The following is a 13388-nucleotide window of genomic DNA, read 5'->3' as shown; positions in this document are numbered from 1 at the left end:
GGAATCACACTGATCTGTGTTCTCCTCAGCCAGATGTGCCTTTCCTCTTGCAGGACTGTTTAAATTATCAGTGGCTGAACATCTAACAGTCATCTTACACCATAGCCAATATTTTAAAAAGTGATTAGCTATATTTCGAGCACCATAAAGGGGAAATAGTTTATAGAATGTGTGCTCAGCACTTTGAAAATCAGGTCCCCTTTAAGGTATTTCAAGATGGGCATCCAAAAATCACCCTAACCCTAACTTTTCTACAGGATTTTTAAAAAAAAACATTATATAGATCAAATAAAATGACATCTTTATTATAGAATTCTAAAGGATGGTTCTAAACTCATATGAAGAGGATTTTGTGCTTTATTAAATTCTGCAGATATTGAGACTAATTGTTATAGAACCAAATTAAGTTTCTACCTACAATTCTATTGTTTTTGTCCCCAGGAAATTCTTATAGCATTTCCTATAATAGAAACTCCACCAATAAATTTTACAAAACCTAAACTTGGGTTAAATTTGATCTGTATCTCTTTAATAGGTTTAATGGTCAGATCAGGCACCCTTAAAGATAAGTTTAGCCAAATCTTACCCAGATATCTGGAGTCTGCAAGATTGGGAATGAAATTCTGTAAGCACAGCCTTTCCCATGGTATTTTGCCACTTCCTGCTTCATGGACTAGCCTGAACCAGGAAGTGTAGACACTCCCAAAGAAAGTACTTTTAAAGGTGTTATTTGTAGCCTCCGACTCTCACAAAAGGTTCATTTAGGGCTAAAATTAGTTGAAAGTCTGAATGGACTCATTTTATCCCAAATGGATCATCCATTATCTCAAACTTAGAGCCACACAACAAAATAGTCTACCACTGAGTTAAGACTTAAGTTTGTCTAGTTGATAGACAGGAGTATCCACAGCTGATTGTCTCTCTACTGTGGTTTGTATTTGCTTCGTTTGTCTTTCCCCTCCATCCTTTTACCTATTCATTCCTCACAACTTTATTTCAAAGGGCTCAGCCTACAATTAAGGCACAGGAAGTAAGGAATTATTTAGTCCTGGAAGGAAATTACAGGAGTTTCCACCTTTTAAATGACTGAGGATAAAAAGTGTAATGCAATCTGCTACATAACATGACCCAGTCAGTAGCAGCATATCCTGTAACATGATAAAAAAGTATCAGGGCTCTGTCTGAAGGCTACTGGTAGGAGGGCTAGAGGGAAGAGGAAGGTTACAGCACTTTGCAAGCAAAGCTGTGGGCCCTGCCTGGCATCAGAAGGGGCTGTATTGCAGCTGTACAAGGGAGGGTGCGTCAGTCAAATATTCATTGGTTTAGTATTATCATGCCTGGTGCTTTGTAAAGAGAGAATAAGGCTTGGTCTTGTGACATACATTAGAAATACAGTCTGAGCTGCAACCCCCTACTCGGGTACATAATCCTTCCTCCCAAGTGGTCCCTCAAATTCCTGCAAGCCAGGGTTGCATGGTCCTGTCCAGATCATGCTAGCTGAGGAAGGTTTCATTGTCAACGTTACCATGTTCGGGATGTGACCAGGGACTTCCCTCCCCTCTCTCTGCCCAGACAGCATGGGACATTAAAAGAGCAATGACTGGATCTCAATGGCCTCGATCCATTAGAGAGATCTGGGCGGGCCAGAAGAAGCCGCCGCACCCTGCCGGGCAAGCCAAGGTAAATGACAGAGGCGGAAGAAAGGCAGCCGGGGGCGCCCCCAGCTGTGCCCCCCTATCCCCGCCCCCAGGCTCGCGGCTCGGCCCCCCGCTGGGAGCCCCTTAGCCCGCTCGAGGGGCTCGTCCCCGGCCGCCAATGGGGAGCGAGCTCCGTCGAGGCCCCGCCTCCGGGGGCGGGGCTGGCGCTCCCCTTTGGCCTGCATGGCCGGGGCTGGCGCGACACCTCCGCCCCCGCCCCCCGCACGCCGGGGACATGCCGGCAGCTCCCCGCCTAATGGAGGCGAGCGGGCGGGGCCGCGCCGCGCCGCGGGCAGCCCCGGCATTGCGCGAGCCCAGCGCGGGGAAATCCCACCCGAGCCCGGGAAGTCCCCGGGAGACAGAGCCACGCCCGGTCCGGGCAGCACGGGGCGCCCCCAAGTCAGGCAGCTCCACCCGGGCCCGGCTGGAGGGGAGCAGCGGGTAACGGGCTTCCCTGCCTCCCTCCCCCGGGGGGGGGGGGGCGCTTAACGGGTGCTTGGCCAGAGCTCTGGGCTCTACTCGCCCCCAGGCCCTTTATGATTAAACTGTCTCGACCCGAAACAGCTTGACACCCCCCCCCACACACACACCACGGAGCGGACTGGGACCAGCCTCAGTGTTTCTTGTAGGTGAACCGGCCCCTTGTGCCCCTTTGGGGCTTCTAGAAGGAAACGCAACCTACTGCGGAGTTACACCACCGAGACCCAGATCAGAATCTGGCGCGGGGTGTTGGATTTCTATGGCCCCCTAGCCCTTCGCCTCCTCCAGGCTCTGCCTGTGAGGTGCTCCTGGCTGTCACGTCCCAGAGCTCCGCTTCCAAACCCACAGCTCTAGAGCCCAGCGACGCTCCCCTCCCCTCCCCGCCAGCAGCACTCCTGGAAATGCTCAGCGAACTAAATACAGTAACGCGCTGATCCCAAAACACATTCCGCAGCTAGGGAGAAAGGAGGGAATCTGGAGACAGTGTTGCACAAAAGCTTTACAAGCATCTTGACCCAGAAAGACACCAGACTGCGGGAACGCCATTGCAAAGATGGGCATTGCTGCTCGTGGGCCCCCACTGCATTGTCACAAGACCGGCTATTTTAAAAGAGATCGTAGGAGAGGGTAGGAGCCTGCTGGACTGAACCCCACGCCCTGGAATCCCCTTTCATTGCACATTGTGGCCGACCGCCTAGTGTGCAACTTGAATTCATTGATTACCAGTTGACTCGTTACTTAATGTGATTTAAGTGCTAGTCTACACATTTATTTTCACACAGGAGCTGCCAGTGTAACTATCATCATTTTAAATCAATTTGGTTAAACTGGTTCAACCCTCTTTGTGGACGCTCTTAATTCAATTTAACCCAGTCATACATTGATTTGGTTTAAATTAGCAAGAAATCAATTTAAGCTAAATCATGTAAGCCAGATTTATACCAAAAGAGAGGCTACATAGGGGTTCGCATGGATACTCAGTATTTAACTATACACTGTTATAAACTCGCCTGGTGCAGCTCCCAGCCCGACATAGTACAAATGTTTGCTCCACGGCCATGGTTTAGCAGCTGTAATCTGGGGTAGCACCACCCAAATCAGTTATATCAGGGCAACGCAACAGGATGAACCTGTGAAATGGAAGGTCACCAGGGAAGATGTGAGCAACTGAGGAACGAGTTACTCATTCGGAGTATTCGAGACCCACAGGAAGTCAGATCAGAAAAGCCCAATTTCGAGCCGCAGTCTGAATCTTGTTGCTGGAGTTGGGCAGGGATGGGATTTTTCTGTTTTTTGCTTTGGATCCCTCACCTTTTTCTTTGTTATAAAACCTACTCCTTTTACCACGAGCACCAATGTAATCACATCACACGAACACTCTTGATATTACATCCCCCATATGACCAAGAAAGTCAAACAAGCTGACTGCTGTGGATGGAGCGGGGGAGGAGGGGGAAAGAAAAACAAAGACTAAGGGTTAATTAATCCCTTTAGTGTTTAAGATCAGCACTGGATGGTATTAGGTATGGTCCAAGCACAGAACAAAGAGGTAGTGTCCCTACCCTGAAGAGGGGCTCTTCCACCAAGCAAATAAAAACCAAGGGGGGGAAAAATCCTTTTAACACAGTCCTGCAAATGCACCAAAGAGGGGGAAAAAAAATCAAGTTTGTGTGGGGATTAGACTATAGGAGATTTGAACCTTGATGCCAGGCCAACTCAAGGGAAGAATTACTAGAAATACGCACATACTGTTTTTCCCCGTCAGGCCTTACTGTGATTGTATAATTTGTAAGACTGTATCCTTGGTAGAGATCACATTTCGCTTTAGAGACAAACAGTTTAACTTTTTATCTGAATCAGTTTTAATCTGAAAAGCCCTGAAGCCTTTTAATTCGGAGTCTTTAAACATGGAATGAAATCCTAGCCCTAGTGAAAAAATCGATGGGATATTTGCCATGGACCTCAATGTCTCTGGGATTAGACCCCCGCTCTAGTTCAAACACAAATACCACCAGATGAAATTCTCCGGCCAGACTAGATGATCATAATGGTCGGACCGTGAAGTAATGAAACTAACTAATGACCGATCGATCAGGACTGTCAACCCCACATGTTCAAAAGTACTGAGTCAGGCCCCACATAGCTTAAAAATCATGGGGTTCCCCCAATAAGATTTTTTTGTGGAGGGGGGTTATTTGCCTTCTAGTTTCTAAAACTTTAGAGGGCACCTGGGCTCACTCCCAGACATTTCTCCCTTACAAAGAGTGCTCAGAAAAACATGTAAAAAGTGCAGATTCTCATTGAAACCCTCGATTCCAGTAGGTAGGGCTTGAAAAAACCGACAAGTATCAATAAAACAAATCCCCGGGAGTTGGCAACATCGCAAGTCTGCCAGCATCCTCTCGTCCCAGACTACCTGGAAAAGCAGGGGGAGTTTTCTGCGAACGCGGGACATCGAGCCCCCTTCTGACCCGTAAGGCTACAGACATGCGCCGCTGTGCCAGTCTGAGCTTTGGGGTCCCCAGTGCCCGGTGTCTGCCAGGCCAGGCTGGCAGCGGGCCGATCCTAAGGCGGGCACACAGAAGGACCGGGGTATTTTAAGCAACTGACCACAGACTGGCTACAGGGCGCGGACATCCTTCCCACCAAGCTTCAACACAAAGTCTGAACGACCCCCAACCCCCCGCGTCCATCCTCAAAGGCTCCGGAGCGGAACCCCGTCCTAAGCTGCAAACTGGCCTTTTTAACCCACACCTCGGACATGGGTCGATTCATTTGCGCCTGGGCCCCCCAGTCACTGGTCTGGGGGTTAATTTGTTTGTTTAGTTACTTTAAACACACGATCGCCGATTCAGGCTGAAAGTTTTCCACTCCGCACGCTGCTCAGAGCCGGGTGGGCTGCGTAGTACATGCAATACTGCCCCCCCCCGGTACCAGCGCCCATGCCCGGCAATGAGGGAGGGCGAGTCCCAGGAAGGAGCCGCGGGTCCCATCACTGCCAGCGGGGCACTGGCTAAGGGAGCCAAAAGCAGCTGGCGGCTCAAGCCCGCAAGGGAAGGTCATTTCCTTGTTTTAAAACAGCCGCCCAGGCCTCGCCCCCCGGGAGCCCCGGCCACCGGGGGTGCTCCATGGGGCGGGGGGATTCTAATGGCTTCCGGCGCCCGAATAGCAGCGAGGCCTCCCCCAGACCGGCGGCCAAGCTGATGGCTGCCGGGAATGTGATGTGCCCTGTCCCTGGGCGAGCGCAGCCCAGCCACCCTGCCCCACGCGCTGCCGTGCAATGAGGCTCGGCCGGGGAGCCCGCCCAGGGCTGCAGCTGGGGGATGCTTGGAGCAGAAAGAGCCTGTAAAGCAGAGACCTCCCGCAGCCCGCTCGCCCCGCCCCCAAGTCCCGCTTCCCTCCAAAACGGCCCGGCACACGCTGCCCCCACCCCCGCCGGAAGGTCCCGGAGCCGGGGCAGCCTGCCCGGGCCCGCCGGCCGCGCGTTCACCTTGCTGCCTGACTCCATGGTGCTGCGCCCGCGCGCTCCCGCCGAAGGCAGCTACGCCGGGCCGAGCCCAGCCGGCCACGCTCCCGCCGGAGCCCTGTGCGCACCGCGAGCTGACGCGAGTCCCCGCGCGCTGCTGCCTGCGCCGCGCTCGCAAGGCGCCGTGCAAACCCTGCCACCGCCGCGGCTCATTGACCCGGCTTAAGTGTGTGTCGCGAGCGCCCTCCTGATTGGCTGGGCCGTGAGGGGCACGGGGGTGTGTCGAGGGTGTGTAGTTGGCTGGCCGGAGGGGGCGGGCAGCGGGGTCCTGAGTGGCTGGCCCGTCCGTCCGTCATGGCACCCCCCACGCTGGCTCCGCACGGCGGGGGGCGGGGCGGGGGAGCGGATTTCGGTCTAATTTTTAATGCACTGGCTGAGCCGGGGGCGGGCTCCCGCGGGCGCTTCCCGGCTCTCTGCACCCCGCACCGATCCCTCAGGAGCGCGCTGCAGAGGCGAGCTGCAAACACGAGGGCAGCACTGCAGTCCCTGAAGCCAGGGCGGCTTTAGGCCAATTCCACCAATTCCCCGAATCCGGCCCCGCACCCAGGAAGAATCTCTTCTCTGGCTAGAGGCGCCCTTTAAAGTTGTACTCACCTGGCAGTGCTCCGGGTCTTCCACGGCACTTCGGCGGCAGGTCCTTCAGTGCTGCAGACCTGGAGCGAGTGAAGGACCCGCCGCCGAAGACTCGGCGCACCGCCCAGTGAGTACAAGCCCCAGGTGTTTTTTTACATGGTTTTTTTTTTTATAGTCATCCCTGCCAGGCCCCGTCAAAACTGTTCGAATTGGGCCCCGCACTTCCTAAAGCCGGCCCTGCCTGAAGCTATATCCTTGGCATGCAGAATCCTCCTGGCTGGGTCCTTCCCCAGCTGCTCACCGGTGTGTGTGTGTGTCTGTCTGTCTCCTCTTCCGAGGGACTCCTGCTTGGCATTTCTCTGATAGACCAGCAGCCTTAGAGAATATTCCTGCCTGGCCTGGCCAGAGACAGAGATTTAAAGGTGCTACGCTCCTCCCATGGACACTCTGTCTCACACATACACACGCCACAACCACCTCATTTATAAAAGGGTCCGGGGGAAAGGAACAGGGCCTGCAATTCATTCCTTGCTCGGTACCAAACTCCTCCCTTTGCAGTTCACTCAGCCAGTGGCGATGTTGTGCTGGGGCAGAGAGGGGAGAGGATGGCAGTGCCAGCTTTAAACAGTGTTTTCACACTAGAGTTTCTCCTGTTGTGTTTTCATCCCTCGGTGGCTTCGCTGTTGTGAATTTTCGGGCCCTCACTGCACCTGGTGAGCTTGAAGATGGAGCTGGCCCCTCACTGAAAGGTTTTTGCTCCGTCTGCTGGAGGCTCTCACACAGGACACTGACTCTATTCCACACTTCATGTAATGAAAACAAAACATATTTTCCCCACCCCCTTGCTCCGGGTCCCTTCTCCAGAAGAGGGAAAAGAACGGAGTAAAATCACTTGTTACTGAACAACAATCAGTCTTGCCAGGACCGCAGGTTAAATACTAATATAAGGAAGAGAGAGACAGCCAAAGAGCTCTTGGGCATGTAGTTTTGATTGGCATTTTGAAATTTGCCACGGTGGGCCCTGTGCGTGACTAGGATCACTGAGTAAACATGAGGAATGAATTTTAATTTCCTGTGGAAATGTTTTAGCTCTGTAAAAAGTTAATACTAGCAAATTGATTAACACCAGGACAAAACGAAGTGACGGCATCAATGTGCTTTCTTATCACTGTAAAGCATTAAAAAAACAAACAAGTAAGAAACAACAGGAACCTGCATCTACTATAGTTGTGACCATGGATAAAGGTGGCATGAATTGCCAGATCTCATGAGATCCTGTCTCTGACAGCAGCGAGCACCAGATGAAGGGGCAATAAACACCATAGTGGGCAATTTCTGCCTAATCCTAACCTCGTCACACAAACAATTGTAGGCCTGTAGCACAAGGCTTTATCCTTTCTAAACACCTTCCTAATATAAGTCTGGAGACATTCTACTACTCTGTCATCCCTTTCAATGGAGAGAGATCATCTCCCCCATCTGTTCCCTGCTGGATTGCTTTTTTGGTTTTAAAGTCACTTTTTTACTACATGCTGAACCTGTACATCTGGGCAGAGAAGACTAAAATCCAGAATTTCCAGTTCCCAGGAATTTTTGTCATTTTGAAATTTTGTTTCAGGTGGATTCATGCACAAAACAGATTTTTCTAAACTTCTCAGAACTGAGGATTCCAAAAATTTCATTTAGGAAACATGGAAACATGTTATTTCCAAAACACTTTTCATCCCAGAACCCCAGTAACTAAGTGATCTTGACATCATTGATGTCAATATTTCACAGCTGCCCATATCTAAACAGAAGACATGAAACTGACAAGAATCATGTCAATTTCTCTCCAAGAGATTCCAGGATCGGGGCAGCCCTGTCATGCAGACTGCCCCAGCATTGTGGACCCCAGAGCTTCCAAATTCCCTGGCCAGCTGGCTCCCCACTCTGCCCGGCTCCCGCATCCTGGGGGAGAAAGACCACATGGTGGAGCTACCCCAGAGCAGACGACCATGGGGTCCCCAGTTTTGGGGCTGACTGCATGGTAGCTGTCTGGGGGCCATGGATCCTTGAAAGCCCTGAGGTCTCCAGCAGACCACTAGGTGCCCTGGCTCAGAATAAGGTGACCAGATACCCCTATTTATAGGGAGATTCCTGATTTTGGGGTCCTTTTCTTATATAGGATCCTATTACCTCCCACACCCGTCCCAGTTTTTCACACTTGCTGTCTGGTGACCCTTGCTCAGAACCAGGCAGATTTCCATCCAAATCCTGCCTGCGGGTTGACTAAATATTGTGTAAAATATTTCATGTTTGACAAATCAGCATTTTCTAATGAAAATTTCTGATTGCTTCTGTGCAGGAGCCTGTTATTCTCCATGCTAAACAGCCAGATCTTTGCCATTGTCTGCAATGGGTGTAGGCTCAGCCCCTTGGAGTGCCTTCTATCTGATCCGGTCACATGAGATGCAGACTCCAATATCTGCCTTTTGCATCTGGGCATCTCGATCCAGATTACTTTAAAATCTTGAGCCAGCAAATCTTTGTGAAACACGAGGAAGAGAGGGAGGGAGAGGAGACCTTTTCACAGTGTATATGTGACAGGATGCATGTTCACTGACTCCTCCCTGTCTTCAACAATCCATGGACATGCCTGTCTCTTGCATAGACATAGAAGTTGAAGGTGTGGAATATTGATCTGAGGATTACCCTTATGGCACAAAGAGATGACAATCTTTGTTTGTTTCCTTGGGAAACCCTGCATTTCTTCCCTTTAAAGGAAGGTGGTAGGAGATAATCTTAGTAGCGAAAATCATGGAGAAGTGCTGATGGAGGGAAACTTATTGGGGCTTTGTAAATACAGAGGCAATAATCTCCCTTTGTGCTGAGTAAGGCCGGTCCATCAGTGTTCACAGGGGGATTTAAGGGATATTTGCTAGTCCAATCCTTTGAGTGGGTGGGTAGACAAGCTATTAATAATTATGTAGAATGGATATGTTTCTAACTGTTAGTCCAAGTGTGCAGAGACACCATCCAATTTTTTCAGTGTCAGTTGGTATATGTGCAACATGGGAGGGATTCGATATTCCATTCGACAAAACAAAATCTGGCCTTTTCCCTCTCCTTTTGGACTCAGTGCTGGTGAAAGGTGTTAGCCTGGCAGTGCTGGAAACCGGATTCCTCTGTCCACACAACAGGGATAGGTGCACTGCAAGCTTGTCTCACAATGCCATCTCCACCCCTCCTTGTTCTGAGCTGGAAGGGTCGCTATTGTAGGTGAGAGGAGGGTTCCATGGTTCACTCGTTTTGACCTTTCTGCTGAGATTGGTAACAAGAGGGCCAATTCTGATAGTTTCTATGACACAGATCCTCAAGACGAGCTACCTTTCTAAGGAGCTATGCTTAAAGAAGTCAAGTCAGCAAAACACTTAAGCGTGTGCTTAAGTGCCTTGCTGAATACAGATGGAGCAGTGTGGGCTAATGGCTCGAGTAATGGACTAGGATATAGGGGAGCCAGGTGCTATTCTGGCCTCTGCTACTAGCCTGCTGGGGACCTAGGCAAGTCATGTCACCTCTCTGTGCCTCAGTTTCCCCACAATGATATTAACCTCCTTTGTATAGCACTTTGAGCTCTGCTGATGAAAAGAGGCATTATTATTATTAAGCTCATGATCAGAGTTAAACATGTGCATATGTGGTTTGATAAACTGGGGCCATAAAAACTTCAGATTTCAGCCTTTAAAGTTGAACTATGAATCTGGGTCATTTTTCAGTCACTGACCTAGAAGTGGAAGTCTCAGTTTGCCAGTAGCCGTCCTGTGATCCACCCAGTTGCCCTGAGCCTCACCATCTCTAATGAATTACCAGCTAACGTTTATATAGTACACTGCTTATAAAGATATACGCCGGACAGGACCCAGCAGAGAAGGGGGCTTTGGTCACCAGGTATATATTCCTCTTGCAGACAGACTGGTTATTCATGCTCCCATGTAGTGACTTAACAGATGCAAACATATGTAAATAAGAAAGAATGAACCACTAACTCTTATCAGAATGTGCCTGGATTCATCATCTAGTGAGCAATATGTAAACTCAAAGGGCTATATATGGAAATCTGACATTGGCATGTCTTGCCCAAAAGAGGACTGGTCACATGACTAACAGTCAGGCTTTCTATAGATTGATCTCTACCAGCATTCCAGGAAGTTGTCTTCTTTCTATTTCCATAGAAGCAACACCTTGGCATTGCAAAACAAAGTTGGTCTCTGGCTGTATATTCCAGACATACCTGACACTTTCCACTTCCCTCTGCCATAACAGTATTCCCACTCACAGTTCTTCCTGCCTGTTAACAAATATTTTGAAACGCAATGAGAGAACAAATATCTTGTGAAAGTTTTTATGACTTTATATTCTTAGTAATGCTGGTGAGCACTCAGCCAGCTTTCACCTGGCCAGAACTCCAGGAAGACATTCACTGAACAATTCTCCCTTGAAAGGTAGACAAGGCAATTTAATTCTGGTGAAAGAGATCAGATTGACAGGCCTGGTGACTGACACTGTTCATGCACAGAGGGTTTGTAGGCCTGAAATGATTGCCAACAAACTCGAGGGAATGAACATGCTTGCAGCTGCTAGTCTGGACACTGACTTTGATTCACTCACTTTAGAACAGGATCACTAACTCTAGTCTGAACATACCCAGAAAAAGAAAAAAAAAAAGTGGCAGTAAAGCTTCCCCTGCCTGAATCCTGATCTGGACCCAACTCCTCTATGAAGACGGGCACTTCCACCTCTGCAGTACAGCCAATCCACCAGGGCTGGAACAAAACCCACCTACTTATTTACATAGCCCCCTGAACAGCCTTTACTAGTATAGACTGAATTAGAACCAGTGACTCTCAGGTGAATCTCATTACCAACCCTTCAATTCACACTCCTTCTAATAAATAGTTTGTTTAAAACAAATATGTTTTCTTTTAATGAATAAATCTGACCGCTATTAAGTGCTTGTCTCTTTGGATAAACTTGTTTAAAGCTACAGTCAGATGCTGAGTTCCATTTGAGCTGATATTTGTCCAGTACTGTGTCCAGTTTTGGGCCCCACACTGCAAGAAAGATATGGAAAAATTGGAAAGAGTCCAGTGGAGGACAACAAAAATGATGAGGAGGCTGGAGCACATGACTTAGGAGGAGAGGTTGAGGGAACTGGGCTTGTTTAGTCTGCAGAAGAGAAGAACGAGGGGAGATTTGATAGCTGCTTTCAACTACCTGAAAGGGGGTTCCAAAGAGGATGGATCTAGACTGTTCTTAGTGATAGCGGATGACCGAACAAGGAGCAATGTTGCAGTGGGGGAGGTTTAGGTTGGATATTAGGAAAAACACTTTTTCACTAGGAGGGTGATGAAGCACTGGAATGGGTTCCCTAGGGAGGTGGTGGAATCTCCTTCCTTAGAGGTTTTCAAGGTCAGGCTTGACAAAGCCCTGGCTGGGATGGTTTAGTTGGGAATTGGTCCTGCTTTGAGCAGGGGGTTGGACTAGATGACCTCCTAAAGTCCCTTCCAACCCTGAGATTCTATTATTCTATTCTATGATTCTATGATACAAAGCCTAGCAGAGACTTGTGGTGGTGGTCTTCACAGACCAAGTCAGCTTCCAGACAGCTGCACTGGATAGCACAGTATAGGGAGCAGGTGAGCAGCCCTCAATGATGAAAGAACAGGTTAAGGACTATTTAGAAAAGCTGGCCGTGCACAGGTCCATTGGGCTGGATGCAATGCATCCGAGGGTTCTGAGGGAGTTGGCTGATGTGATTGTAGAGCCTTTGGCCATTGTCTTTTAAAACTTGTGGCAATTGGAGGAGGTCTCAGACGATTGGAAAAAGGCAAATATAGTTCCCATCTTTAAAAAAGGGAAGAAGGAGAATCCAGGGAACTACAGCCTCACGTCAGTCCTCAGAAAAATCACAGAGTAGGACCTCAAGGAAACCATTTTGAAGCACTTAGAGGAGAGGAAGGTGATCAGGAACAGTCAGCATGGATTTACCAAGGACAAGTCATGCCTGACCAACCTGATTACTTTCTATGATGAGATAACTGGCTCTGTGGATATGGGGAAAGCAGTGGATGTGATATACTTTAACTTTAGCAAATCTTTTGATACGGTCTCCCACAGTATTCTTGCCAGCAAGTTAAAGCAGTATGGATTGGATGAATGGACTATAAGGTGGATAGAAAGCTGGCTAGATTGTCAGGCTCAAAAGGTAGTGATCAATAGCTTGATGTCTAGTTGGCAGCCAGTATCAAGTGGAGTGCCCCAGGAATTGGTTTTGTTTGTTCGACATCTTCATTAATGATCTGGAGGATGGGATGAATTACACCCTCGGCAAGTTCGCATATGACACTAAATTGGGGGGAGGGGTAGATATGCTGGAGGATAGGACTAGGGTCCAGAGTGACCTAGACAAATTGGGGGATTGAGTCAAAAAAAATCTGATGAGATTCAACAAGAACAAACGCAGAGTCCTGCACTTGGGAAGGAAGAATCTCATGCACTGCTACAGGCTGGGGACTGACTGGTTGAGTGGCAGTTCTGCAGAAAAGGACCTGGGGATTACAGTGGATGAGATGCTGGATATGAGGCAACAATGTGCCCTTGTTGCCAAGCAGGGCTGGCTTTAGGCCGATTTGCCCGATTCCTGGGAATCGGGCCCCGCGCCTAAGAGGGCCCCACGCTTTAGGTGCCTTTCAAATTTTTTTACTTACCCTGGCTGCGGTCTGCTCCAGGGTCTTCCATGGCCCTGCTCCCCTGACCAAAGTGCCGGCGGGAGCGCGGCTACCCCACAGCCCCGGTCTCTCAGCTGGAGCTCTGACCAGAGCGCCGCAAGCCCCGCGGCCCCGCTTTCCTGGCTGGAGCTCTGGCCGGAGCGCGACAAGCCCCGCGGCCCCAGCTGGAGCTCTGGCCGGAACGCGAGAAGCCTGGCGTAGCAGGGGGCTCTGGGGGCTATTTAAAGGGCCAGGGCTCCAGCTGCCTCTGCCACTCTCGTCCTTTAAATAGCCACCGGAGCCCCGCTGCCCCCATGCATTCCCCAGGGCTCCCACGGCTATTTAAAAGGTCCGGGGCAGGGT

General features: G+C 49.8%; 1 protein-coding gene across 5 annotated transcripts in view; it reads right to left on the bottom strand.

Annotated features, from left to right (window-relative positions):
- SLC2A1 (solute carrier family 2 member 1) overlaps positions 1–6641 on the bottom strand; it is a 37561-nt gene extending 30920 nt beyond the window's left edge. For 2 of the 5 annotated variants that reach the window (XM_030537566.1, XM_030537567.1), the window contains exon 1: positions 587–685. In XM_030537566.1, coding sequence (XP_030393426.1) covers positions 587–670 — 84 coding nt within the window. In that variant the 5' untranslated portion in view covers positions 671–685. Of the gene's footprint in view, positions 1–586; positions 686–5667; positions 5761–6577 lie in introns of those variants that run through there. The other 3 variants (XM_030537568.1, XM_030537570.1, XM_030537569.1) reach the window with 3 other exon arrangements.
- Positions 6642–13388: the final 6747 nt, after the last annotated feature.

Source organism: Gopherus evgoodei, chromosome 18 (assembly GCF_007399415.2).
Source record: "Gopherus evgoodei ecotype Sinaloan lineage chromosome 18, rGopEvg1_v1.p, whole genome shotgun sequence".
In the NCBI taxonomy this organism is placed as follows: domain Eukaryota; kingdom Metazoa; phylum Chordata; order Testudines; family Testudinidae; genus Gopherus; species Gopherus evgoodei.
The sequence above is the reverse complement of the archived record's forward strand: the minus strand, read 5'-3'. Positions and strand labels throughout refer to the sequence as shown.